This window comes from Papio anubis, chromosome 6, assembly GCF_008728515.1.
Source record: "Papio anubis isolate 15944 chromosome 6, Panubis1.0, whole genome shotgun sequence".
NCBI classification, from domain to species: domain Eukaryota; kingdom Metazoa; phylum Chordata; class Mammalia; order Primates; family Cercopithecidae; genus Papio; species Papio anubis.
The window spans coordinates 64,926,763-64,954,347 of record NC_044981.1 but is presented as its reverse complement, the minus strand read 5'-3'; the positions used below and the strand labels follow the sequence as shown (position 1 = coordinate 64,954,347).

The 27,585-nt window shown below is 41.3% G+C and overlaps 1 protein-coding gene and 1 long non-coding RNA gene across 2 annotated transcripts in view; both read left to right on the top strand.

Moving 5' to 3' along the window:
• On the top strand, positions 1-8,176 carry LOC116275302 (syncytin-1-like). The gene is made up of 4 exons (XM_031667151.1): positions 1-494; positions 987-998; positions 5,628-7,850; positions 7,944-8,176. Exon 3 carries the CDS (start codon positions 6,042-6,044, stop codon positions 7,731-7,733), a length of 1,692 nt encoding a protein of 563 aa, XP_031523011.1. The 5' UTR covers positions 1-494; positions 987-998; positions 5,628-6,041; the 3' UTR covers positions 7,734-7,850; positions 7,944-8,176.
• A 13,830-nt stretch (positions 8,177-22,006) lies between these two features.
• Positions 22,007-27,585, top strand: part of LOC103883771 — a 28,891-nt gene continuing 23,312 nt past the window's right edge. The window contains exon 1 of the long non-coding RNA XR_002521602.2: positions 22,007-23,108. This is a non-coding gene — a long non-coding RNA (uncharacterized LOC103883771). The remainder of the gene's footprint in view (positions 23,109-27,585) is intronic.

The following is a 27,585-nucleotide window of genomic DNA, read 5'->3' as shown; positions in this document are numbered from 1 at the left end:
TTCCAAACCAGTATGCTAAAGGTGGCGGGGCCCGATCGCTGCAACCCAGACCCAAGGTTGCATCAGCAAAGGAAAACTGCATTCCCCAGACCTCCCCGGGGCTAGTACCTATCCCACCCCTTTGCGTCGCCAAATAGAAAAAGACACCTGGCCTCGAGGTTACAAAAGAGGCCAATCAATAGCCTGTATGCAAATAAAGCCTAAACGCTATAAAAGAGATGTATCGCCACAAATTGGGGCTCTCTCTCCCTCATTCCTTCCAGGTGAGAGGGCCCTGGTGCACCAGTAAATGACTTTCTGCCGAAATTTGTGTGTTGGGTGGTTCCTCGCGCCGACTCTCAAACCCTAAGGAACGTGATTCTAACATCTGGGGGCTCGTCCGGGATTTGAGAGGCGGCCAGAGGACACCGGCCCCTTTTCCTTTTCGGCAGAAACCGCGCGGCCCCGGCCACCGGTGGCGGACGGACGACAAGACGACTCTTACGTGTAGTCAGGTACTTTACTTTTGTTTTGTCTTTAGTCTCTGAGGTCGGCCAACCTCCGTAGGAGTGTAGAGGGAGGACAGACGTGTCCTGGACCCTCACACTCCGACCCCGGGGGACGCCCCGGCGGTCGTCTGGAAGAAGGCTGATGACACTGTCAGCCTCCTCAAATCTGAAGGCAGGTTCCCCCTGCCATCTGAATCACTTGTAGTACTTTGGCGCCATTCTCTGGCCACGCGGCTCCTCTGTTTTTGTCTGGTTTGTGTTGTCACTGTTGTCTTATTTATATGTGTGTATGAGCCTAAGGACGGGACAATGGGACAGACGCTAACAACTCCTCTATCTTTGACTTTGACACACTTTTCAGACGTCCGGGCCAGAGCCCACAATCTTTCCGTAGGAGTCCGAAAAGGACGATGGCAAACTTTCTGCTCGTCCGAGTGGCCCACCCTTCATGACGGGTGGCCCCGGGACGGAACTTTTGACCTCTCCGTTATTTTGCAGGTTAAGACAAAGGTAATGGATCCTGGGCCGCATGGTCACCCGGACCAAGTGGCCTACATCATCACCTGGGAGGATCTCGTCCGAAATCCTCCGCCTTGGGTGAAACCCTTTCTCCATACCCCTTCCTCACCCAAGTCCACTCTCCTTGCCCTAGAAGTCCCAAAGAACCGGACCCTGGATCTGCCTAAACCCGTACTCCCAGATGAGTCGCAGCAAGACCTCCTCTTCCAAGACCCTCTACCTCATCCACCACATAATCCCCTCCTGGAACCCCCACCTTACAACTCACCCTCGCCCCCTGTCTTGTCCCCCGTTTCTCCTACCACCCCTTCTGCCCCCACTCCTTCCTCTCTTGTCTCCTCGTCGACCCCGCCTTCCTCTCCAGCCCCACCTGAACTCACCCCCAAGACCCCGCCACAAACCCCCCGTCTCCGCCTCCGGCGGGCCGAAGGCCCGGATGGCCCTTCCACCTGGCAATCTTCCCTTTTTCCCCTTCGCACGGTCAACCGCACGATCCAGTACTGGCCCTTTTCTGCCTCCGACCTCTATAATTGGAAAACCCACAACCCCCCCTTTTCCCAAGACCCCCAGGCCTTGACCTCGTTGATAGAATCAATTCTCCTCACCCACCAGCCTACCTGGGATGATTGTCAACAGCTTTTGCAGGTCCTTTTAACCACCGAAGAAAGGCAGCGAGTCCTCCTGGAAGCCCGGAAAAATGTGCCGGGGCCAGGAGGCCTTCCAACCCAGCTCCCCAATGAAATAGACGAGGGATTTCCCCTCACCCGCCCGGACTGGGATTATGAGACAGCACCAGGTAGGGAGAGTCTCCGAATCTATCGCCAGGCTCTGTTGGCGGGTCTCAAGGGGGCAGGAAAACGCCCCACCAATTTGGCCAAGGTAAGGACTATAACTCAGGGAAAAGATGAAAGCCCGGCAGCCTTTATGGAAAGGCTTCTGGAGGGGTTTCGAATGTATACCCCATTTGATCCAGAAGCACCAGAACACAAGGCTACCGTGGCCATGTCGTTCATAGATCAGGCAGCACCAGACATAAAAGGAAAACTCCAAAGGCTAGACGGAATCCAAACTCATGGGCTGCAGGAATTAGTAAGGGAGGCAGAAAAGGTATACAATAAAAGAGAAACCCCAGAAGAAAGAGAAGCTAGGCTTATAAAAGAACAGGAAGAACGGGAAGATCGGAGAGACAGAAAAAGAGATAAGCATTTAACCAAAATCCTGGCAGCCGTAGTGACAGAAAAAAGGACAGGAAAGTCAGGGGAAACAAGAAGGCGGCCTAAAGTAGATAAGGACCAGTGCGCCTACTGCAAAGAGCGAGGGCATTGGATCAAGGACTGCCCCAAGCGTCCTAGAGACCAGAAGAAACCTGCCCCTGTTCTCACCTTAGGTGAGGACAGCGAATAGGGGTGTCAGGGCTCTGGAGCCCCCCCCGAGCCCCGGCTAACTCTATCTGTAGGGGGGCATCCCACCACCTTCTTGGTGGACACAGGCGCCCAACACTCGGTTTTGACCAAGGCAAACGGACCCCTGTCCTCTCGTACATCTTGGGTCCAGGGGGCAACAGGAAGAAAAATGCACAAATGGACTAACCACCGGACAGTTAACCTAGGGCAAGGAATGGTGACGCACTCCTTCTTGGTGGTACCTGAATGTCCGTACCCCCTTCTGGGGCGAGATCTCCTAACCAAACTCGGAGCTCAGATCCACTTCTCCGAGGCAGGGGCCCAAGTGTTAGACCGAGATGGCCAGCCCATCCAAATTTTGACTGTGTCTCTGCAAGATGAACACCGGCTTTTTGACATCCCGGTCACCACCAGCCTCCCTGATGTCTGGTTACAAGATTTTCCCCAAGCTTGGGCGGAAACGGGAGGACTTGGGCGGGCCAAGTGTCAAGCCCCAATCATAATTGATCTAAAGCCCACAGCGGTGCCTGTATCTATCAAACAATACCCCATGAGCCTAGAGGCTCATATGGGCATTCGGCAACACATTATCAAATTTCTAGAACTTGGAGTTTTGCGACCTTGTCGCTCACCCTGGAATACTCCTCTTCTGCCAGTAAAAAAGCCTGGTACCCAGGATTACAGGCCCGTCCAAGATTTGAGAGAAATTAATAAAAGAACTGTGGACATCCACCCTACGGTCCCCAATCCTTACAACTTGCTCAGTACCTTAAAACCAGACTACAGCTGGTATACCGTACTGGACTTAAAAGATGCCTTCTTTTGTTTACCCCTGGCCCCCCAAAGCCAGGAACTATTTGCCTTTGAGTGGAAAGACCCTGAGAGAGGAATCTCAGGCCAATTGACCTGGACCCGTCTTCCCCAAGGGTTCAAAAACTCCCCCACTCTCTTCGATGAGGCTCTCCACAGGGACCTCACCGACTTCCGGACCCAGCATCCAGAAGTGACCCTGCTCCAGTATGTAGATGACCTCCTCTTGGCGGCCCCCACAAAGGAAGCCTGCATGCAAGGTACTAGGCATCTACTCCAGGAACTAGGTGAGAAAGGATACCGGGCATCCGCCAAGAAGGCACAAATTTGTCAGACCAAGGTAACTTACCTGGGGTACATACTGAGTGAGGGAAAAAGGTGGCTCACCCCTGGGCGCATAGAGACTGTGGCTCGCATTCCACCGCCCCGGAATCCCAGAGAGGTGCGTGAATTCCTGGGAACTGCTGGGTTCTGTCGCCTGTGGATACCCGGTTTCGCTGAGTTGGCCGCCCCCCTTTATACCCTTACCAAGGGAAGCACCCCTTTTACCTGGCAGGAAGAACATCAATTGGCTTTTGAGACTCTAAAGAAAGCACTCCTCTCTGCCCCAGCCCTTGGGTTGCCGGATACCTCAAAACCTTTCACCCTCTTCCTAGATGAGAGGCAAGGAATTGCAAAAGGAGTCTTAACCCAGAAATTAGGGCCCTGGAAGAAACCGGTAGCGTATCTGTCTAAAAAACTAGATCCTGTAGCGGCCGGTTGGCCCCCGTGTCTCCGCATCATGGCAGCCACTGCCATGTTAGTCAAAGACTCTGCTAAGTTAACCCTAGGGCAGCCATTGACTGTTATTACTCCACACGCTCTAGAGGCCATAGTGCGACAGCCCCCGGACCGGTGGATTACCAATGCACGCTTGACCCACTACCAAGCCCTTCTATTGGACACGGACCGCGTCCGGTTTGGCCCTCCGGTCACCCTGAACCCTGCAACGCTGCTGCCGCTACCAGGAGACCAACTGAGCCCTCACGACTGTCGGCAGGTGTTGGCAGAAACCCACGGAACGCGGGAGGACCTCAAGGACACAGAACTTCCAGACGCGGACCACACATGGTATACGGACGGCAGCAGCTATCTTGACTCAGGTACCCGGAGGGCGGGGGCAGCAGTGGTAGATGGCCACACCACCATTTGGGCGCAGTCACTGCCCCCTGGCACGTCTGCACAAAAGGCTGAGCTAATAGCGCTAACAAAGGCCCTAGAGCTGTCCAAGGGGAAAAAGGCTAATATTTATACAGATAGCCGATATGCTTTTGCAACGGCTCATACCCATGGAAGTATTTATGAAAGAAGAGGTCTCCTAACATCAGAGGGGAAAGAAATCAAGAACAAAGCTGAAATAATTGCCTTGTTAAAAGCCCTCTTCCTCCCACGAGAAGTAGCCATAATCCACTGTCCCGGACATCAGAAAGGACAGGATCCAGTTGCGGTGGGGAACAGACAGGCAGACCAAGTGGCCAAGCAGGCAGCCATGGCAAAAGTACTAACCTTGGCCTCAGAACCCAACAAGACCGACCAAAATGAACATACCTACACCCCAGAAGATCAGGAAGAGGCAAAAGCCATGGGAGCTATAAAAAACAAGGACACCAAGAACTGGGAAAAAGAAGGGAAGACAGTCCTCCCACAAAAAGAAGCTGTGGCTATGATCCAGCAGATGCACGCCTGGACACACTTAGGTAGCCGGAAGTTAAAAATGTTGATTGAAAAAACTGACTTTCTCATTCCCAAGGCAAGTACTCTAATAGAACAGGTGACTTCAGCCTGCAAGGTCTGTCAGCAGGTGAACGCTGGGGCTACTCGAGTGCCAGCAGGAACCCGAACCCGTGGCAGCCACCCGGGGGCTTATTGGGAGGTAGACTTCACTGAAGTAAAGCCTCACTATGCTGGGTATAAGTACTTACTAGTGTTTGTAGATACCTTTTCAGGATGGGTAGAAGCCTTCCCCACCCGGCAAGAAACGGCACACATAGTAGCCAAGAAGATTCTAGAAGAAATCTTTCCTAGATTTGGACTTCCCAAGGTAATTGGGTCAGACAACGGGCCGGCCTTCGTTTCCCAGGTAAGTCAGGGGCTAGCCAGGATACTGGGGATTAATTGGAAATTGCATTGTGCTTATAGACCCCAGAGCTCAGGACAGGTAGAAAGAATGAATAGAACAATAAAAGAGACCCTTACTAAATTGACCTTAGAGACTGGCTTAAAAGATTGGAGACGCCTCCTATCTCTAGCTCTATTAAGAGCCCGGAATACGCCTAACCGCTTTGGGCTCACTCCATATGAAATCCTCTATGGAGGACCTCCCCCTTTGTCAACCTTACTTGACTCCTTTTCTCCCTCCAACTCTAAGACTGACCTACAGGCCCGGCTAAAAGGACTACAAGCAGTACAGACCCAAATCTGGGCCCCCTTGGCAGAACTGTACCGGCCAGGACATTCGCAGACCAGCCACCCCTTCCAGGTGGGGGACTCCGTCTACGTTAGACGACACCGTTCTCAGGGACTGGAGCCTCGGTGGAAAGGACCCTACATTGTTCTCCTGACCACACCCACAGCCATAAAGGTTGACGGAATCGCCACTTGGATTCACGCATCCCACGCCAAGGCTGCTCCAGGGACGCCTGGACCGGCGTCATCCGGAACTTGGAGGCTCCGCCGCTCCGAGGACCCCCTTAAGATAAGACTCTCACGCACTTGACTTCTTACTTGCCCTTGTCCTCCTACCCCGCGCCGTACATAGCAGTAACCCCTCACATAGTCCAAGATGAGATTCACAACAAAGATAATCTTCTTATACAACCTAGTACTGGTCTACGCGGGGTTTGACGACCCTCGCAAAGCCATAGAATTAGTACAAAAGCGATATGGCCGACCATGCGATTGCAGCGGAGGACAAGTGTCCGAGCCCCCGTCAGACAGGGTCAGTCAAGTGACTTGCTCAGGCAAGACAGCTTACTTAATGCCCGACCAAAGATGGAAATGCAAGTTAATTCCAAAAGACACCTCCCCTAGCGGGCCACTCCAAGAGTGCCCCTGTAGTTCTTACCAGTCCTCAGTACACAGTTCTTGTTATACCTCATACCAACAATGCAGATCAGGCAATAAGACATATTATACGGCTACTCTGCTAAAAACACAAACTGGGGGCACCAGTGATGTACAAGTATTAGGATCCACCAACAAACTTATACAATCTCCCTGTAATGGCATAAAAGGACAGTCTATTTGCTGGAGCACTACAGCTCCTATCCACGTCTCTGATGGAGGAGGTCCATTAGACACCACAAGAATTAAAAGTGTTCAGAGAAAACTGGAAGAAATTCATAAAGCCCTATATCCTGAACTTCGGTATCACCCTTTGGCCTTGCCTAAGGTTAGAGATAACTTCATGGTCGATGCCCAGACTTTAAACATTCTCAATGCCACTTACAACTTACTCCTAATGTCCAACACGAGCCTGGTCGACGACTGTTGGCTTTGTTTAAAATTAGGTCCCCCTACTCCTATCGCAATACCTACCTTCCCATTATCCTACGTAACTTGCTCCTCGGTTAATATCTCTTGTTTAATAATTCCCCCCCTTCTAGTTCAACCGATGCAGTTTTCCAATTCATCTTGCCTCTTTTCCCCTTCCTACAACAGTACAGAAGAAATAGATCTAGGCCATGTTGCCTTCAGCAACTGTACCTCCATAACCAATGTCACCGGTCCCATATGCGCTGTAAATGGTTCGGTCTTTCTCTGTGGCAATAACATGGCATACACTTATCTACCCACGAACTGGACGGGGCTTTGCGTCCTAGCAACTCTCCTCCCCGACATTGACATCATTCCCGGAGATGAACCGGTCCCTATCCCTGCTATTGATCATTTTATATATAGACCTAAACGGGCCATACAGTTTATTCCTTTACTAGCTGGGCTAGGGATCACCACAGCCTTCACAACAGGAGCTACAAGCCTAGGTGTCTCTGTGACCCAATATACAAAATTATCTAATCAGCTAATTTCTGATGTACAAATCTTATCCAGCACCATACAAGATCTGCAAGATCAAGTAGACTCATTAGCCGAAGTGGTTCTCCAGAACAGAAGGGGGCTAGATCTACTTACAGCAGAACAAGGAGGAATCTGTTTAGCCCTGCAAGAAAAATGCTGCTTTTATGCTAACAAATCAGGGATTGTGAGAGACAAAATAAAAACCTTACAAGAAGAACTAGAAAGACGCAGAAAAGATCTAGCTTCCAACCCACTTTGGACTGGGCTTCAAGGGCTCCTCCCTTACCTCCTGCCCTTTCTTGGCCCTCTACTTACCCTCTTGCTCTTACTCACCATTGGGCCGTGCATTTTTAACCGTCTAACCGCTTTTATTAATGATAAATTAAACATAATACACGCTATGGTGCTAACCCAACAGTATCAAGTGCTCAGAACCGATGAAGAAGCTCAAGATTGAGCCTCTAAGACACAAGAAAAGGGGGAAAATGAAAAGTAAAACTTTTAGGCCCTCCCCGTAAATGGTTCTGTTTGTTCGTGGCGCAGGCAGAGTTTGTTGCAAGGCTTGATGTAAGACTTGTTACTAAATGATTAACTGCCTTTGTTCTGCTTCTGTAAAACTGCTTTCCCGCCCTCTGAATTGTAAAACAAGCCCTGCCTCAGCCGGAAATTCCAAACCAGTATGCTAAAGGTGGCGGGGCCCGATCGCTGCAACCCAGACCCAAGGTTGCATCAGCAAAGGAAAACTGCATTCCCCAGACCTCCCCGGGGCTAGTACCTATCCCACCCCTTTGCGTCGCCAAATAGAAAAAGACACCTGGCCTCGAGGTTACAAAAGAGGCCAATCAATAGCCTGTATGCAAATAAAGCCTAAACGCTATAAAAGAGATGTATCGCCACAAATCGGGGCTCTCTCTCCCTCATTCCTTCCAGGTGAGAGGGCCCTGGTGCACCAGTAAATGACTTTCTGCCGAAATTTGTGTGTTGGGTGGTTCCTCGCGCCGACTCTCAAACCCTAAGGAACGTGATTCTAACAGTGGAAGGGAAAGCAAACCCAACCTTCTTCACGTGGCGTCAGGAGAGAGAAGTGCAAAGTTAAGGGGAGAAAAGCCTCTTATAAATCCATCAGACCTCCTGAGAGCTCATCATCACAAGAACAGCATGGGGGAGCCGTCCCCATCATCTAATCACCTCCCACAACGTCCCTCCTTCAACAATGGGGATTACAATTCGGATTGCAATTCAAGATGAGATTTGGGTCGGGACACAGCCAAACCATATAAATATCTAACATGGGTTGTTTAATAACTGAGTGATTTTCGGCAAGTTATTTTGCTTCTGTAAGTCTCTTTCTTCATCAGTAAAATGGAGTCACGTTACCTACTCTGCTGCATTATCAAAAGGATTTACAGCACTCAGAACGTAGTAGGCACTCAACCAGTATCACCAAGAACCACTCTAAACACGTAAAGTTGGAGACCTAAAATGGAAAAAATTGGAAAGCACCAAGTTGGAAAGCACAAAGTTGGAGGCTAAAATGAAATTGACAGCTTTTAGGTAGGGTGTATAAACTCCAGTTGGCCACTCTCCCACCCAGTAGTATCATACATTTGCAAATATGTACTCCATACTCCTAGAAGGCTTTTGCCTTGGACCTTGGGCCCTTGGTTCTGTCCCTGGAATTCAAATGGATAAGCCTCCCAGAGGAGTAGTTAAACCAAAAATACTCTGAGATCTCATAATACCAAAAACACAGACACATATAAAAACACAGATTTTTCCCCATCTAGTATTTTCTGTGAGCTGACTGAACAGAAGAGGAGAGCAACGAAGACATATAAAGCATGGGCCCTGCCCAATAGAGAACTTTTCCATTCAATGATTTGTTCTTTTTCCCTGAAACTTGGAATTAAAATTACATACTATAAAGCTCACAGAAACAGAAAGTAGAAGGGTGGTTACCAGGGGCCAAGGGGTGGGAAAAATAGATATTAATCAAAGGGTACAAACTCTCGGTTATAAGATGAATATGTTCTGGAGACCTAGTGACTATAGTTAATAATAATGTAAATTTTCTAGATTGTAAGTATTCTCGCCACGAAAACACACCAAAAAAACCCTGTGAGGTAGTAGATACATTAATTAGTTTGATTGTAATAATCATCTGACAATGTATATGTATATCAAAACATCACATTACACAACTTATATATGATTTTTGTCAATTATACCCCGATAAACTAAAGAAAATAAATTTTAAAAGTTACATAGTATATTATGGCTAGGACGGAATTACATAGTATATTATGGCCAAGGCAAATAAATGCAGTAAAATGTAAAGGCAAAATATAATGAATTAATTCTGTCTTATCTTTAATTCTTCCCAGTCCTAATCTTTTTCCTCTTTCTCCTAACGCTGTAAAAACTGAACCTCTCCTTTTTCATCTATGCTACTTAAGGTATCAATTTTCTGTGTAAAAAATATGGTTTCACAGGAATCAAAGATGAACAACCCCCAATAGCCTTTCTCAATGTGGTAGCTGTCTGTCATCTCAACCTCTCCCAATTTAGTTGTTGAAGTAATTTCCCTGGGGGATTTTTTGCTTCTCTCTTTCAAAACTGTCTTTCTCTTCCCTTTGGTTTGACAGAAAAAGAAGAAATTTCAACTATGGAAGTCCCACATTTCCCAGCATGACTCTCTTTTTCTACTCAGTAAAAGCAGTTTCTCACCTTTTCTAAGCCACAGTCAACTCGCTCTCTACTGGATTTCTTTATGCCTATTGCAAATTTTTGCCTTGATCCAGGCTGCTCATATGTAAAAGGGCCATACTTTTCACTCAATATATATTAAAGCAATATTGAAAAATCTATGTACCTACTCAGCATATTTAACCTGTATATGAATTTGTCCCCCTATCATAAATTTTTAAATGAAATAAAAACCAACCAAACGAAAAACGGGGTTTGCTCTCACTACCAAAAAATTGCAGCAACTTCAAAGTGACATTTTCTGTTCTGATTGTCCTTTTGAAATAGAGATATAAAAATGTATGTATTTATAAAATTAAGCACTTTTAGAATCATCAAAGAAGATGAAAGTCATTAGGGGACACAGAAATTTCTAAAGGTTCCATAAAAGAAAGCCAGGGGCAATGCCCTGGCTGTAACCTCAGAAGCCCCATGAGAGGGGTTTCCAGCTCTGCAGTAGCAATTTAAACTATTGGCCCAGGAGCTTGACTGGTTTCTAACAACTAGCATGAGCAAGCTTGCCTTTGTCATTTCTCTGTGTCGTATGCCTTTGTCATACCTGGGTTTTGCTTAGTCCTCCATCTCAGTCTCCGAGTCTCATTTCCACCCATTCTCAGCACCTTACCTCCATTCCCCTTTCGTTTGCTGCTGCTCAGCAACATCGCTTGATCCCTTTCTCCACCTTGGCTTTACTGGAACAGCCCCTAGAGAACTACACCAACCTGTAAGACTGTGGAGCCTGGCTGACCCTGGGCCTGGATGCAGCTCAGTTGCTTATTAACTCTGTGATGTGGGGCAATTTGCTGTCAGAATTCTCAATAGTGTATACAAATCACCTACTGTAATGCCTTGGCTTTTAGTAGGCATTCAATAAAAGGTAGTTGCAATTACTTTGCACTTTGGTATTTCTCCAAACAGAACTAATTCTGCCCAACCATCTCTCTATCTTAGTGGTTGGAATAACAGTTTGCTAATTTATTTCATCCAAGCCTCCCCTCTCCCCTACATCCTTGTATAAAAATTATGTCTTTTGGAAATGTTTAGTCATTTAGGCACAGCAGATGTTTTCTATGAAAATAAACGTTGGCAATTGTTTCAAGAGTCATAATTTTTGAGAGTGTAGAGACCTTAAGGAGTCTCTTATCTGATCTTCAATTAATAGATACTGAAGAGGTAATCTAGCTGTGACATATGAATCTTTCAGGATAAATCTTTCTTTATATTTATAGCAGCATTCCTATGATATTGTTTTCCTGAGAACAACAATTCCTACAAGGAGTTATAGTCACTTATCAAATGCAGAGCTCTCCTTCACTCAGAAACATGTGGTGAGCTTTTACTGTGTGCCAGATTCTGGATGAAGCTGGGATTACAAAGGCTAATAAGGACCACAAAACAGAATCCTGTCACACCTCTGAGGAAGTAACATTTCATAAGTTGGCTCACTCAAGAGCTCTCAGAAAAGCACAGATGTGATGACTCTAAATGATGGTGTGAGGCCAATAATATCAACAACCTTCGTTGTGAAACCTTCTGTCCACATTTGGTTGGTGACATTGTTTCCAGAATCTCTCATCTTCACTGCAAATAATTTGCGACCTTCCCTCAAAAGAAGCTCTTTATATCATTGTGAGTTATTTGATCTGTGATGGTGTTTCCCAGTCATCAGCAGGTGTCCTAGACCCCACCTCGTGAGACATATGTATATTGTTTATTTAAACTCATAGCTGTACCCAACAAGCAAGTAATCAGTATTCCTAAATTTTTTCTGACCAGAATGTCAAGTAGGGCTGTTTATTCCACCTCATCGAGAATCAGGCACGAAAGAATTAAGGATTTTTACAAACAAGCAAGAATCCTTTTAAGTACAAAAAACTTTGGATAAACACTGTCACAGATAAAGGATTAGGAAATATTAATACTGAGCTTTGACTTACAATGTTAGGATTTTAAAAATAAATATTTACAGGCAGTAAATAGATTCCTTCATACTAGAGAGAAGCACACTGCTCCATTAGCTTACCTGCTGAAATTACTAACAGAGCTTCCACCCGTCTCTCTTATGTTCCTCAAGCTGTAAGCTTTACAGTTTGGGTATAGTGTAGTTAGTGTATTATTATAAATAATGCTAAAAGTATTACATAAATCCACTTTATGAAAACATCCTTTTTACCTGAATGTTTAATCTTATTTTTCCATTTTTATTAAGATTTGGAATCAACAATTTTAAAAGAAAAGCATCTATAGTTAAAAGGGTCAAAGTGGGGGCAGGATATGCCTTAGTGTTTTAGAAATTCACTATGAAAACAATGTTTTGGAAATTTAAGTTGTTCAGGGAGACACATCTGGGGTATACATAAGCATCAGTTTATGCTTTTGATGACTTGAAAAGTAATGGAATCTTGCAAACTTGGATAATACTTTCATATTAGACTTGTACTGTGTCCTCACTTTTGGAAAAAAGGGAAAGGCTGATTGTTATGGTGATTTGATGTTTCTGTGATCTTTCTCATTCTAAATATCCTCAAGTTTTTACTTATGTATGGGATATTTTTGTGTGTGTGTGAAGTTTCTATCATTAAAACTAAGTTACATTTACAAGACAAAGAGGCAGCCTTTGTACTAACTTTTTTGGAACTTTGAGTTCTGTAGCCTTGTGGTTTCCAAGTTTGTGCCCTAGATCAGCAGCACAAGAAAAGTGAAGAAAGAAGGAAACTAATGGAGATTATTTATTGGGATGGCTCTGTGAAAAGTCTCCGTATTTTCCAGGTTTTTAGAACAGCCTTTTCTTTGTCCTTTCTATTCTATTCAACTCTCTCTGTTTAGTTCTGTGTTTTTGACTCTTTTCCAGAGTGATAAGACTGTTCTCTGATTTGACCATCTTCTCTTTTAGTTTTTCTGTTGAAATTTTTAATTGCTTATTATACATATATATATTTAAATTTTAATTAAATGATTATGAGTTATACATGATTATTTGGTAAATATATTAAAATCAATTAAATTGCAAGTACTGGCCGGGCGCGGTGGCTCAAGCCTGTAATCCCAGCACTTTGGGAGGCCGAGGCGGGTGGATCACGAGGTCAGGAGATCAAGACCATCCTGGCTAACATGGTGAAACCCCGTCTCTACTAAAAATACAAAAAACTAGCCGGGCGAGGTGGCGGGCGCCTGTAGTCCCAGCTACTCGGAGGCTGAGGCAGGAGAATGGCGTGAACCTGGGAGGCGGAGCTTGCAGTGAGCCGAGATCGCCACTGCACTCCAGCCTGGGTGACACAGCGCGAGACTCCCTCCAAAAAAAAAAAAAAAAAAAAAAAAATTGCAAGTACTTTTTTTCAGAAAGTCCATTTTGTGTTCTCATTTCATCTCCTTATGATTTATTTATTTTTTAAACTTTTAGGTTTGGGGGTACATGTGAAGGTTTGTTACACAGGCAAACACGTGGCATGGCGGTTTCTTGTACATATTATTTCCTCACTCAGGTATTAAGCCAATATTCAACAGTTATGTTTTCTGCTGCTCTCCCTCCTCCCAGCCTCCCCCCTCAAGTAGACACCAGTGTCTGTTGTCTCCTTCTTTGTGTGAGAGCTGGCAGTATTTGGTTTTCTGTTCATGTGTTAGTTTGCTAAGGATAATAACCTTCAGCTCCACCCATGTTCCCACAAAAGCCATGATTTAGTTCCTTTTTATAGTATTTCATGGTGTATATGTACCACACTTTCTTTATCCAATCTGTCATTGATGGAAATTTAGGTTGACTCTATGTCTTTGCTATTGGGAATAGGGCTGTAATGAACATTCCCGTGCATGTGTCTTTACGGTGGAAAGATTTACATTCCTCTGGGTATGTACCCAGTAACGGGATTGCTGATCTAATGATAGTTCTGCTTTTAGCTCTTTGAGGAATTGCCATACTGCTTTCCACAATGTTAGAGCTAATTTACACTCTCACCAACCATGTATTAGCGTTCCTTTTTCTCTGCAACCTTGCTAGCATCTGTTATTTTTTGACTTTTTAATAATAGCCATTCTGACTGGTGTGAGATGGTATCTCATGGTGGTTTTGATTTACATTTCTCTAATGATCAGTGATGTTGAGCTTTTTTTCATAAGATTATTGGCCATATGTATGTCTTCTTTCAAGAAGTGTCTGTTCACGTGCTCTGCTCACTTTTTTATGGGCTTGTTTTTCTCTTGTAAATTTAAGTTCCTTATAGATGCCAGATATTAGACCTTTGTCAGATGCATACTTTGCAAATGATTTCCCCACTCTGTAGGTTGTCTGTTTACTCTGTTGATAGTTTCTTTTGCTGTGCCGAAGCTCTTAAGTTTAATTAGATCCCACTTGTCAATTTTTACTTTTGTCGTGATTGCTTTCAGTGTCTTTCTCATAACATCTTTGCCTGTTTCTATGTCCAGGATGGTATTGCCTAGGTTGTCTTCCAGGGATTTTATAGTTGTAAGTCTTTAATCCATCTTCAATTGATTTTGTGTGTGTGGTGTAAAGAAGTGGTCCAGCTTTAATCTTCTGCATATGGCTAGCCAGTTATCCCAGCACCGTTTATTGAATAGGGAATCTTTTCACCATTGCTTATTTTGGTTTACAAGTGTCTTTTGAGGATTTTTGCATTGATCTTCATTAAGGATATTAACCTGAAGTTTTTTTTGTTGACATTGTTGTGTCTCTGCCAGGTTTTAGGTATCAAGATGATGCTGGCCTCATAGAATGAGTTGGGGAGGAATCCCTCCTCCTCCATATTTTGTAATAGTGTCTGTAAGAATAGTACTAGTTCTTTTTTGTACATCTGGTAGAATTTGGCTGTGAATCCATCAGGTCCCAAGCTTTTTTTGGTTGCTAAGCTATTTATCACTGATGCAATTTTGCAGTTCATTATTGATCTGTTCAGGGAATCAATTATTTTCTGCCTCAGTCTTGGGAGGGTGAATGTGTCCATAAATTAACCCATCTTTTCTAGGTTTTCTAGTTTGTATGTGTAGAGGTGTTCAAAGTAGCTTCTTCTGGTCGTTTTTATTTCTGTAGGATCAGTAGTCACATTCCCTTTGTCATTTCTAATCATGTTTATTTGATTTTCTTCTCTTTTCTTCTTTGTTAGTCTAGCTAGTGGCCTGTTTTATTTTTTCAAAAAACAAACTCCTGGATTCGTTGATATTTTGAATGGTTTTTAGTGTCCCGTTTTCCTTCATTTCGGCTCTAATTTTTTTATTTCTCATCTTCTGCTGACTTTAATTATTTTCTTTTTTTTTTTTTTTTTTTTGAGACGGAGTCTCGCTCTGCCGCCCAGGCTGGAGTGCAATGGCCGGATCTCAGCTCACTGCAAGCTCCGCCTCCCGGGTTCACGCCATTCTCCTGCCTCAGCCTCCCAAGTAGCTGGGACTACAGGCACCCGCCACCATGCCCGGCTAGTTTTTTGTATTTTTTAGTAGAGACGGGGTTTCACCATGTTAGCCAGGATGGTCTCGATCTCCTGACCTCGTGATCCACCCGTCTCGGCCTCCCAAAGTGCTGGGATTACAGGCTTGAGCCACCGCGCCCGGCCGACTTTAATTATTTTCTTAAAGTCAGCAGTTCTTGCTGCTTTATTTCAGTTGTGATGTTAGGTTGTTAATTTGAGATCATTCTAAATTTTTGATTTGGGCATTTAGTGCTGTGAATTTTCCTCTTAACATTGCCTCAGCTGTGTCTGAGAGATTCTGGTATGTTGTATCATTGTTCTCATTAGTTTTAAAGAACTTTTTGATTTCTGTCTTAATTTAATTATTTACCCAAAAGTCATTCAGAAGCATGTTGTTTAATTTCAATGTAATTGCATGGTTTTGAGCAATTTTCGTAGTCTTGAACTCTATTTTCATTGCACTGTGGTCCAAGAGTGTGTTTGGTATAATTTTAGTTCTTTTACGTTTGTTGAAGATTGTTTTATGTCCAATTTTGTGGTAGATTTTAGAGTATTTGCCATATGGTGATTAGAAGAATGTTTATTCTGGATTTTTTGTTTGGTTTTTCTTTTTTGGGGAGGGTGGCGGTGGAGAGTTGTGTAAAGGCTTATCGGATCCATTTGGGGCTATGTTGAGTTTAGGTCCTGAATATCTTTGTGAATTTTCTGCCTCAATTATCTGTAAAATAGTGTCAGTGGAATGTGGAAGTCTCCCACTATTATTGTGTAGGAGTCTATGTCTCTTGGTAGGTCTCTGTTGTTTCCTTGATTAGTCCCAATGTGAGTACCTGGATATTTCAGTTGCAGATGTATTTACTTGCCCCTTCCATTCCTCTCTGTGAGAGCCACACACACTAGCTGCTTCTAGTCACCCATCTTGTCCACTCCCATCAAGATTTATTTTTAATTTCTTTATGTCTTCACTTATTCTTCAAAAGGAAGTCCTTGTCCTATATAATCAGTTTGCCTTACTTTTTTGGATTACATGGTCCAAGCGTATTCTGATTTTGCTCTTCTTGCTGAGGAGGTTATATTCCTTTAACATTCAAATTGTTTTGGACCCTCCATTACCAGCAGCAGTGAATGTCTATTCTTGTGGGCCAGTGGTGAATGAACTGGGCAATCATTGTACTTCTGCTGAGATTCTGAGAGAGGGAGTTTGCTAATGACTAATGATGGTGAGCAGCTTTTCATATGTTGATTTGCCATTTGAGAGTCCTTTATCTATTCTAGGTACAAGTTCTTTATGTGATTGACAAATACTTTCCCTGTTTGTGTCTTCACTTTTTTTCTTCTGTTGTACCTTTTAAAGATCAGTGCTTCCTAATTTTGATGAAATCTTATTTATAAATCTATTCTTTTATGTTTGATGTGTCATGTCTAAGAAACTTTGCCTAAATATTTTTCAAAAATTTCCCCTAAATTTTCTTCTTAAAGTTTCAGTAGTAAAGTTTACTTTCAAGTTATTTTTGTATATGGTACAACTTATACATCGAGGCTTATTATTCTGAATAAATACAGTCAATTGTTTCAGCAGCATTTGTTGAAAAGACAATCCTTGATTCACTGAATTGCCTTTGCACTTCTGCAAGAAATCAGTTATCCAATACTTGGCTGTATTTCAGAACACTATTCTATTGAACTATTTTTCTGTCTTTATGCCAATATTACACTGTTTTGATTACTTTGTACTATTAAAGTATCATAAGTTCTACAGCTTTTATTCTCTCTCTCTCTCTCTCTTTTTTTGAGACGGAGTCTCGCTCTATCGCCCAGGCTGGAGTGCACTGGCATGATCTCGGCTCACTGCAACCTCTGTCTCCTGGGTTCAAGCGATTCTCCTGTCTCAGCCTCCTAGTAGGTTGGATTACAGGTGCCCGTCACCACACCTGGCTATTTTTTTGTATTTTTTAGTTGAGACAGGTTTTGCCATGTTGACCAGACTCCTGACCTCAAGTGATCCACCCACCTCAGCCTCCCAAAGTGCTGGGATTATAGGTATGAGCCACTGCCCCTGGCCTACAAGTGACATTTAAATGTTGAATCTAAGTATTTCCTATTTTTATTGGTATTGTAAAATGATACTTAGTTCTATTTAAATTTCTGATAGTTTGTTGCTACTATAGGGGAATTCAATTGATGTTTTTGTTGACTTTGAATTGTTCAAACTTATTTAACCACTTACTTGTCCTAAGGGTTTTTTTTAGATTCTATCTACAAAGATTGTTTTATATTTCCTTTTCCAATCTGGATGCCTTTAATTTCTTTTTACTGTCTTTGCAGTCTCCCCTTTGAAGTGCAATTCAGAGGTCAGCCAATTACTTAAAAAAAGGTTTTGCTGTTCTTCTTGTTGTTTTTTATCCTACTAATTTGGGGGCTTCTTCCAAAGAACGACTTTCTTATTTCAGATTTTTTTTCCCTCTCAATTTTTAGCCATTCTGGTAGCCCCCAATTCTGTCCTTTGGCAACTTAAACCAAGACGTTTTCTTCTTGAGTTCTAGTGGCTCCGCTAAAGTAGGCTGAAGAGGGTCCTTAGAAGAAGGCTGTCTAAACTTGGGTCTTACCCAATGTGCATCTTTTTAAAAAAAAAAAAAAAAAAAAAAAAAAACTTGAATTCTTTCAAAATTTTGCCTGCTTTTGATCTCTCTCTAATGCCCTCAAATACTTTGTTTCATTTTTTACATTTTGTTTAGAATGTGTAGTTGTTCTTTTCAGAAGGATGTCGGAGAATAATTCTCCATGATGTTCCTATACATCTTTTGGTAGCTTTTGTCCCAGAAAGCCTTTACTAGGATGTTTGAGTAGAAAATGGCCTATTGTGCCATGAATAAGAAAGTTGGTTTCTGTTTTTGTTTGTTTTTGTTTTTGTTTTTTCTTAGATTCTTGTTTCTTCTCCTAGTATCTATGAAACTGTGGCGGGCTAACTTGTTACCTTGCAAGTAGAATAAGGTTAAGAGCCTCTGCAGCCCTTGATAGAGGGCCATTCATACATCTGTTACTTCTCTATTACCAGAACCTAGACCAATTTCATTTTTATGTAGTGGATATGATATCCATGATGTGATGGTTGTGTAAATATATTTCACTGGATCATTCCCATACTGATGGGCCTTCTATTTATTATTGGTTATTTTTTTCTCTCTTCCACCTTCTGCCACTGTAACCAAACCTAGGTTTGGCTGATAGCCTCTCAAAAGCCAGGTACGAGAGATGAGAGTTGGTGGGAGGAAAAGCAGGTTTATCCAGAAAGGCAGCAAAACTGAGAAGATAGTGAAATTGTGTTCTAAAGTACCATCTTAAATTTTTTTCAGTCTGGCTGGAGGGTTTTTATGGGAGAGAAAATATGAGAAAACTAAGTTCAAGAGTTGGGATCAAAAGGGACCAAGGACCACAGACAACTGAGTGCCAGTGAGGGTTTGTGGAGATTGGGAACTTTTTTGACCTTGGTCAGGTCACATTGCTCCTGTAAATCTTTAACAAAACCCAGTTAGTTGTTTATATCCTTCCTTTTAATCCCAGAGTTCATTTCAAAACTACATGATTGCTGTTTTTGAGTTTTATCTCAGTGCTTTAAAATTATCCTAGCCTATGTGCAGCAATGGGTAAAAGCCACTTAAACAAAAATGGAGTTAGTTACGTTAGCTCTTTTGCTCTGCACTGTCACACAACTACAAATAAGATGGCAATAAATATACCCTTATTAAAAAAACTACTTTTTTTTTTCAGTTGTATAGATTGCCAAGAATATAATGATGTTGTCCTTATTCCAGTTCTGTTGTTTGTCTATTGACCATGTGTACGTTCTTTTTGGCCATACAAAGCATTTTTACGCCATCAATTAAATCTATCTGAGCTGGTTATTAAATGATTTTTTTTCAGTTCTGAAGTCACTCAAAATGCTAGAGCTGAAACTCCATAAGTCACTTTTCTTCCTTGCAACTCACTTCGTATTGGATCTGAGGCTCGGGTTTGCAAGACTCCTAAGTTCCTATGTTTTGATAACGTCAACCTCTTCGCTGTGCTCTTCCAGGCCTGGCTATGGAGTTGCAGTAGTAGTGGTGGTGATAGTGGTAGAGAAACTGCTTTCTGCAATTACTAATTCTGGGTTACCTCCCTCTATCCTTTCCTTTTCTCTTTTACTTCCCAATTTTTCATTGGGAGTTACATTTTCTGTTCCTGTTATTTTGCTTCATACTCTGGAAATTTAAAGTCTAGATATAGTCAACATATTTATGCTTCTCTTAAACCAGAGACTGGAAAAATAATGTTCTGTAAATAGCCAGATAGTAAATATTTTAGGCTTTTCAGGCTACAGGGTCTTTTTGCAACTACACTACATAAACAAATAGATACAGCAGTGTTCCAATAAATATTTATAGAAATAGATGAGGAGCTGCCAGGAGGGCCCTCAGGGTGGGTCCTCCACTGCTGAGGGTCCAGGAGGTGAAGTAGGAAGCCATGGACTTCTGCAAGTACAAAAAGACCTGTAGATGTCCTAAGTTTCAGGACCTGTGAATGTAGCCTTACTTGGAAATAGGGTCTTTGCAGATGTCATCAACTTAAAATGAGGTCACACTGCATTAGGGTGGGTCCTAAATCTGATGACTAGCTTTTTTTTTTTTTTTTTTTTTTATGAAAAGGTCATACAAACACACAGAGGGAAGATAGCCATGGGAAGACTGAGGCAGAAATCGGAGTGATGCAGCCGTAAGCTATGTAACACTGGAATTGCTGGTAACCACTAGATGCTAAGACAACATAAGAAGGGATTCTTCCCTAGAAACTTCAGAGGGAGCATGGCCTTGACAATGCCTTGATTTTTTAATTTCTAGCCTCCAGAATTTTGAAAGAATAAATTTCTGTTGTCAAAAAATAAAAGGAAATGGATAATGGGTAAGGTTTTGTCTAAGGCCCGGAGTTTGCCAATCCCTGTCTTAAACATCAATGACTTTAGAATGGTTCAATTCTAGCCATACCATCTGTTTCTGACTTACATTCAAATGTTGCTAAGCAACTTAGCTATATTCTTTATATTTCTACAAATTAGGCATAATTTTATTTTAATTAATTTTTTTCTATATATATGTATATTTTTAGACAGGTTCTCACTCTGTTGCCCAGGCTGGAGTACAGTGGCATGATCTCAGCACACTGCAATCTCCACTTCCTAGGTTCAAGTAATTCTCTTGCCTCAGCCTCCCGAGTAGCTGGGACTATAGGTGTGTGCCACCATGCCCAGCTAATTTTTGTATTTATTGTAGAGACCGTGTTTTGCCATGTTGCCCAGGCTTGTCTCAAACTCCTGGCCTCAAGGGATCTGCCCACCTCAGCCTCTCAAAGTGCTGGGATTACAGATGTGAGCCACTACACCCAGTCCATAATTTTATTATTAATTTGTTGTTTTCATTTATCTATTTGTTGTTTTAAATTAACACTCAGATGTATCCACATGTTTATTATTTTCTTTACTCACTATTATTTATTTCCCAGATCTTACTTGTGAATTATTTTCTTTATCTTGAATTACAAACTTCTGATTTTCTTTTACTGAATATTTTTTGGTGAAAACACATTTTACCTGAAAATGTTTTGGTTTTGCTATCATTCTCAGAAAGTAGTTTCACTGAGTATAAATTTATAGGTTAAAAGTTAAAAATTACTCTGCTGCCTTCTGGTTTCTATCACTGATGTTGAGAACTCAACTGTCTACCAGTGCCCTTTCTCTCTAGCTGCTTAGAATGTCTTTGGCCATTTCACTATGATGTGTCTTGATGTGGATTTCATTTATTTAATAAATATGTACTGTACCTCTTTGTTGAGAACTCTTAGGAATTTGGGATAAATCAGGGAATAATAATAATAAGACATTAAAAAACGTACTCTGTGAGAGTAGAGGGAGACAAAAAATAAAAAAACAGCATGTCAGAAAAGTGCAATGGAAGGAAAAAAGTAGATCATAGTAAAGAAGACCAGGAATGCTGAGAGGATGGGTCAGAGGCAGTCGGAGTATGCTTCATTCAGAAGGTCATAATTAATGAAGGAAGACATAAATAAAGGCATTGGATAAATAAACATGTAGGGGGGAAACGTTCTGGGCAAAAGAAAGAACTAGACGAAGGCCTCAGGCCAAAACATCCCTACTGTATTGGAGTAACAACAATGAGGTCAATGTGGCTGGAGTCAAGCAAATACGGGATGGCGTAATAGGAGATGAGGTTAAAGAAGTGCAAAGGGCAGAGTATGTAGGGCCGTTATAAGAATCTGAGACTTGGGCCTGGCATGGTGGCTCACACCTGTAATCCCAGCACTTTGAGAGGCCAAGGTGGGCGGGTCACCTGAGGTCGGGAGTTCGAGACCATCCTGACCAACATGGAGAAACCCCTTCTCTACTAAAAATACAAAATTAGCCGGGCATGGTGGTGCATGCCTGTAATTCCAGCTACTCGGGCGGCTGAGGCAGGGGAATTGCTTGAACCCGGGAGGTGGAGGTTGCAGTGAGCCGAGATCTTGCCAGTGCACTCCAGCCTGGGCAATAAGAGCGAAACTCCATCTTAAAAAAAAAAAAAAAGATTTTCACACTTATTCAAGGTTTTAAACAAAGGAGTGACAAGAAGTGATCTGTTCTAAAAGAATCACTGTGGTTGTGGTGTTGAAAAATGGTGTTGGGGCTGGGGGTAGAAGTAGGAAGAACTGTAGTAATTTAGTACAGTAATTAGGTGAGAGATGCTGGTAGTTGCAGCAGTGATAATGATGAAATGTGGTCAGATTCTGGATATATTTTGAAGGTAGGGTCAATAGGATTTCTATCATATTATAAATGGAGTGTGAGAAAGAAGAGTTGAGGATCTGAGTAATCAATCAGTGGGATGGAGTAGTATATCAATCTCCCTTAGAATTCATGGACTTCTTCAAGCTGACTAACATTGGAAAATAGTTCTGGTACATCCTCAGCCTTTACCTTATTTCTTCTTTCTGGAAATCCAATAAAAGGTATTTTAGAACCTTCTAACTGTTCTCCACATTTTTACATCTCTTTGTTCATATTTTTAATCTGTTTGAGCTTCATTCCGGATAATTTCTTCAGATTCATTATTTACCTTTGTTAATTTTGTCTTCATCCAGGTGTAATTTATTCGACTTACACACTGAGTTTTAATTTCATTTAAAAATTTTCATTCCTTGTTTTTTGAAACTCCAGGAAGTGAGATGGGACAATTTCAGTTATCTCCATTTGTTTTCTGGTTCTCAGGGATAGCTGTCTTTCATTACTTAATGTCCTATACCTTAAAAACCAATGTTAGTATTTTGTCTGTTTTGATGTTTAGGCATCTAGGTAGAAGGGTAAATCTGGTCCCTGTTAGTGTGACTTAGAAGCAGAAGTGACCTCAAAAATGACATTTAACCTCCCTTAACAGTAAGTGAAAGCACATTAAAGACAGAGGGTACAGCTTGGGATGGAAAGGAACTTGATGTGTTCTAATGACTAATAGAGGAGGTGTTCTAATAACTAAGCAACCAGTGAATAAGTGGAGAAGTGGCTTCTGATGAGGGTGAAAAGGAATGCAGGGCCCCAATCACGCAAGGATTTTCTTCTGCTTGCATTTTTAGAACTGTATATAAATTGGCATGTATAGGTTTGTGATTATTGTATCATCTTTATAAATTGTGCCTTTTACTTTTTTATAGTGTCCTTTGATTCTGCTTGGTCCTTTAAACTTTAGTTCTACCTAGTCTGAAATTTTTGTTGCATATGATGGGGATCTCTTTACTTACCTCTTTATTTGTAATACAGTCATACATTGGTCAATGATAGACCTCATATGATGATGATCCCATAAGATTATAATACTGTATTTTTACCATATTTTCTAGGTATAGTTATGTTTAGATACACAAATACTTACCATTGTGTTACAATGGCCTACAGGATTCAATACAATAATATGCTGTACAGTCTTGTAGCTGCAATAGGCTGTACAGCCAGGTGTGTAGTACACTATACCATCTAGGTTTGTGTAAGTATATTCTGTGATGTTCACACGATGACAAAATCACCTAATGACATGTTTCTCAGAATGTGTCTCTCTCATTCAGTGACATATGACTGTATATCTTTCTCATTTTGTTTTTACTGTGGTTTTTATAAATCATACTTTGCCTGGGTTTGTTTTTTAAATAAATCTGACAATTCCTTTAATTTTGAAGGCAGTTTATTTGATTTGCGTTTTCTCTAAGAATGGATATATTTTATTTGATGATTTGTTCTGTTTTATGATTTGTTTTCTGTTGCTTCTCCCTCGGTTTTTCTTTGCTTTATTTTTGTAATTGGATCATTTACTGTTTGATTCATTTCTTTTTCATTTGCTAATTTGGAAAAGCATCTATACTTTTCCATTCCATTAATTATTAACTTACTTTTTTAATATACTTATAATCTTCCATCTATTTTTCTGCCATTATTCAAAAATACATTAGCAATTATTTAGTCTAAGATGTTCTATTACCCCCCAAGTTATTCTATTTTCCCCTGCTCTCACTCTTATTAAGTGAGACCTTTAGAATATCTTCATTTCTAAATTAAGAAACTTAATTTCTGTCTACCTCATTCTATAGGTAGATGTCTACCTCACTCTCCACTGCATGTGGAAAAATTTTACCTTCCTCCTTCCATCTCCGCTGGATCAATTGTTAGATTTTGCTAAATTAATTTAGTATTTTTTAGGTGTAGATCATTATTGGAATTTCCATTGAGATTATCAGAAACTACTCTGTTTTAGATGCTTGTTTTACATTTAAATAACATTAACAATAATGTCATTATTGAATATAATATACAATAACATTACACACATTTAAACAACCCTTTCTCAGAAAATCTAAGAGACAAATGCATTCAGACTTACCTATCTTCTCCATTGTTTCCTTCCTTCTCATCGATGCCCACTTTGAGGTCTCTGTTTTGCATCGTTTTTTAGTTTGAGTGAAGTCTTTTCTGGTATTTTTTTTTAGTTGGGGTATGTGATCTGTTCTCTGAATTTTTGCATATCTAAAATATCTTTCAAGCTCTCTGGTGAATAATTTTTTGGCTGGGTATAGAATTTTGGATTGCAATACTTTTCTCTCATTAGTCTCCCATAGTCTGTTTAAAACTCACTTTATGTTGAGTTCTTTTAAGCGCCACTGATGATAGGAAAGATGTGCACTCTCAGAATCAAGATTTATTTTATTGCCTTCTCCCACTACCAATGTTATACATGAAAGTCTGATGCTAACATGAGTCTTTTCTAAGTAACTTACTATTGTGTTTAAAGGTTTTTATTTGTTGTTCCTAATAGCTAAAAGTTACCAAAATACGGCTAGCTGTGTCTTTTTCACCATCCTGCTGGACCTCATCAAGTCATTTGAATTTGCAAGTTCAAAATTTCTTCAGTTTAGATAATTATTTTCTTATTACATGTTTAATCAATTTCTTATCCTCCACGTGTTTTTTTTTTTCTCTTACTGGAAACTCTTATTATTTTCATGTTATATCTCCTGACTCTATCATCCAACTCTCTTATCTTTCCCATCGCTCCTCTCAAAGATGTCCAGGTCCTAATCCCTGGAACCTGAGAATATGCTACCTTGTGGATGTAATAAAATCAAGGATCTTGAGATGGGAGAATTATCTTGTATTATCTAGGTAGGCTGAGGTGATAACAAAGGTCCTTTTGTAGGGATGTTTCCTTTTACAAGAGAAGCAGGATATCAGGGAAAAGAGGGAAGATGCTATGCTACCTGCTTTGAAGATGTAGGAAGGGGCCGTGAGCCAAGGAGTGTAGGTGGCTTCTAGAAGCTGAAAACGGCAAGAAACACATTTCCCCTCAGAGCCTCCAGAAGGAACACAGTCTTTCATACTAATTTTAGACCTCTGACTTCTAGAACTGTAAAATACATTTGTGTGTCCTTAAGCCACTATGTTTGCAGTAATTTGTTACAGCAGCAATAGGAAATTGATACACCATCTTTTTATATTTTTAAACGGTGGCTTGAAAGCTTTTTATGTACTGATCACCCATGCCTCTAATTTGAGTATCAAAAATGTTAGCCTCTTCTTCATGTCTCCTACTAAAGTGATTTTTTTTAACTCCAGAATTTTTTTTCTGTGTATTCTTGAGTCTCTGAGTGTGCTCATGGTTGTTTATTTATGTTGTTGTATGCCTTTTTTACTGAGTATCCAGTCTTGCCTAATATTCCTCTTTCTGGTTGCTTGGCCCTATGGAATGTGGTACTATTGTTCTTTACCAGTCCACTGGGAATCTTGCAGGGTATGGGAAGTACAGCTGTCTCTCTCCCTGGTCCAGCTGTTTGGAAGCAGGAAAGTTGTTGTAGCCAAGACACCTGGAGGAAGCCTCTCTACTTTCTGGTCTCCTTATACTCTCCCAGACTCCAGGGCAAGAGGGACCCAGTCTACCATTGCAGCTTCTCCTTGGTCTCTTTGGAGCCAGAGAGATTCTTCACATGCTCATCCAGGGTTGTGTCAAACTTTCCACCAGGCATTCAGAAACAACTTTGGTTATGATCGTCTCCCTGGGGCTTGCTGATGCTGGTTTCCAGATTTAACTCAGTCTCCAGGGGTTAGCTCCATACCACTTCTTCCACCTAGAGTATCTGCTGAGCACAAGGCTTCACTTGGATTTGGTTTTCTCTTGGCACCAGCAGCTATTTGACTCTAGTGGGCCAGAATGATTGGAATTAGTATAGGAGACGAAGAATGCTACATTATCTTCCTGGAACCCTGGGGTCTAGTATTATTTTTTTATCCTTTTGAATAATTATAATTTATGTGTCCCACTTTTTCCCATTAAGTTTAATTTATATAAGCACAATTATAATTTTTCAGTGGTGTCATCTTCATTCAAAAATTAATCTTTACTCTGAGATCTCTCTTCACTTGGCTCCTCGGAGAAGGTTAATACATTTTCAGATATTTTGGAGATCTGGGAATTTCATTTAAGTGACGTTCCACATAATCAATGTCTTGAATCATCCTTTTTGACTGTTTATAAGAGAGATTGCTTCAGATATAACTCCTTCGTTCTGGCCTTGATTCATCCAGAGGAGAAAAAATGTCTCTGATTGTTCATTTTCTCTACCTTTAAATATAATGCTCATTTCAGATTGTAAGTTTGCAAAATTGTTTTTACTTGTTGCCAATTATTTTTTAAAACCTGATACATGGTGATGCCTATTTTTAATCTTAGTTGCTATTTTATATATGTTTAGAGCTTTATTCTATTTTACCTTTTTATCAGTGATCCTAACATCTGTTCATTCTGTGTTCTTTGAAATGTTGTTATTTGTAGGCTAGATTACTATGATTTACCCTCCTTGATTGATAATCTTTTGCAAATTTTTAATATTTGTATTTATTCCTTCAGTGACCAGAATATGATTGTCACTTTTGTTTTCTATTTGCTGATTCAGTGTTTTGTCATAAGGCCTGCGTTTTTATGGTTTCAAGTGAAATGAACATGTTTGAAGGGCCTACTATGTGCTAGGAATAGGCATATAATCGATTTTTTTTTTCATGGTAGGACTTTAGCCTATTGTGTCATTCAACTCGAGAGCACCATCTACTTTATATTTCTCAGGGTTGTACAATAGGATGTTTCTGACCAGCCTGGAACGTACCATTAACCTCATTTTACATATGAAGAAATTTATACTCTAGAGGTTGACGGACTTTCTCATGATCATATAGTGAATAAATAACCAAATCAGTTTTAATTCAAGCATTTCAGACTTCGACTTCCACACTCTTTCCATGCCATCATCTAACAGCTTCCCATAATAACCAGCTCTTGGCTGCTTTCAACAACAATTTTATTGGGTCTATTGTGGATTTCATTTTGTTTTTATTTTATCCTGAACTGTTCTTGTTTAATAGCCTGTCCCATTTTATCTTTTTGAGAATAGATTTTATACCTTTTGTAAAATTTTCTTGCAGCAGACCTATATCTGGGTTGTGCTTATCTCTGACTTCCTGCAGTTATTTTCTGCTTCAGTATAGACAAAACACTGCAGTGAAAAACAAGTTTTTTGATGATCCAGATTATTTTTTTCTGTTTA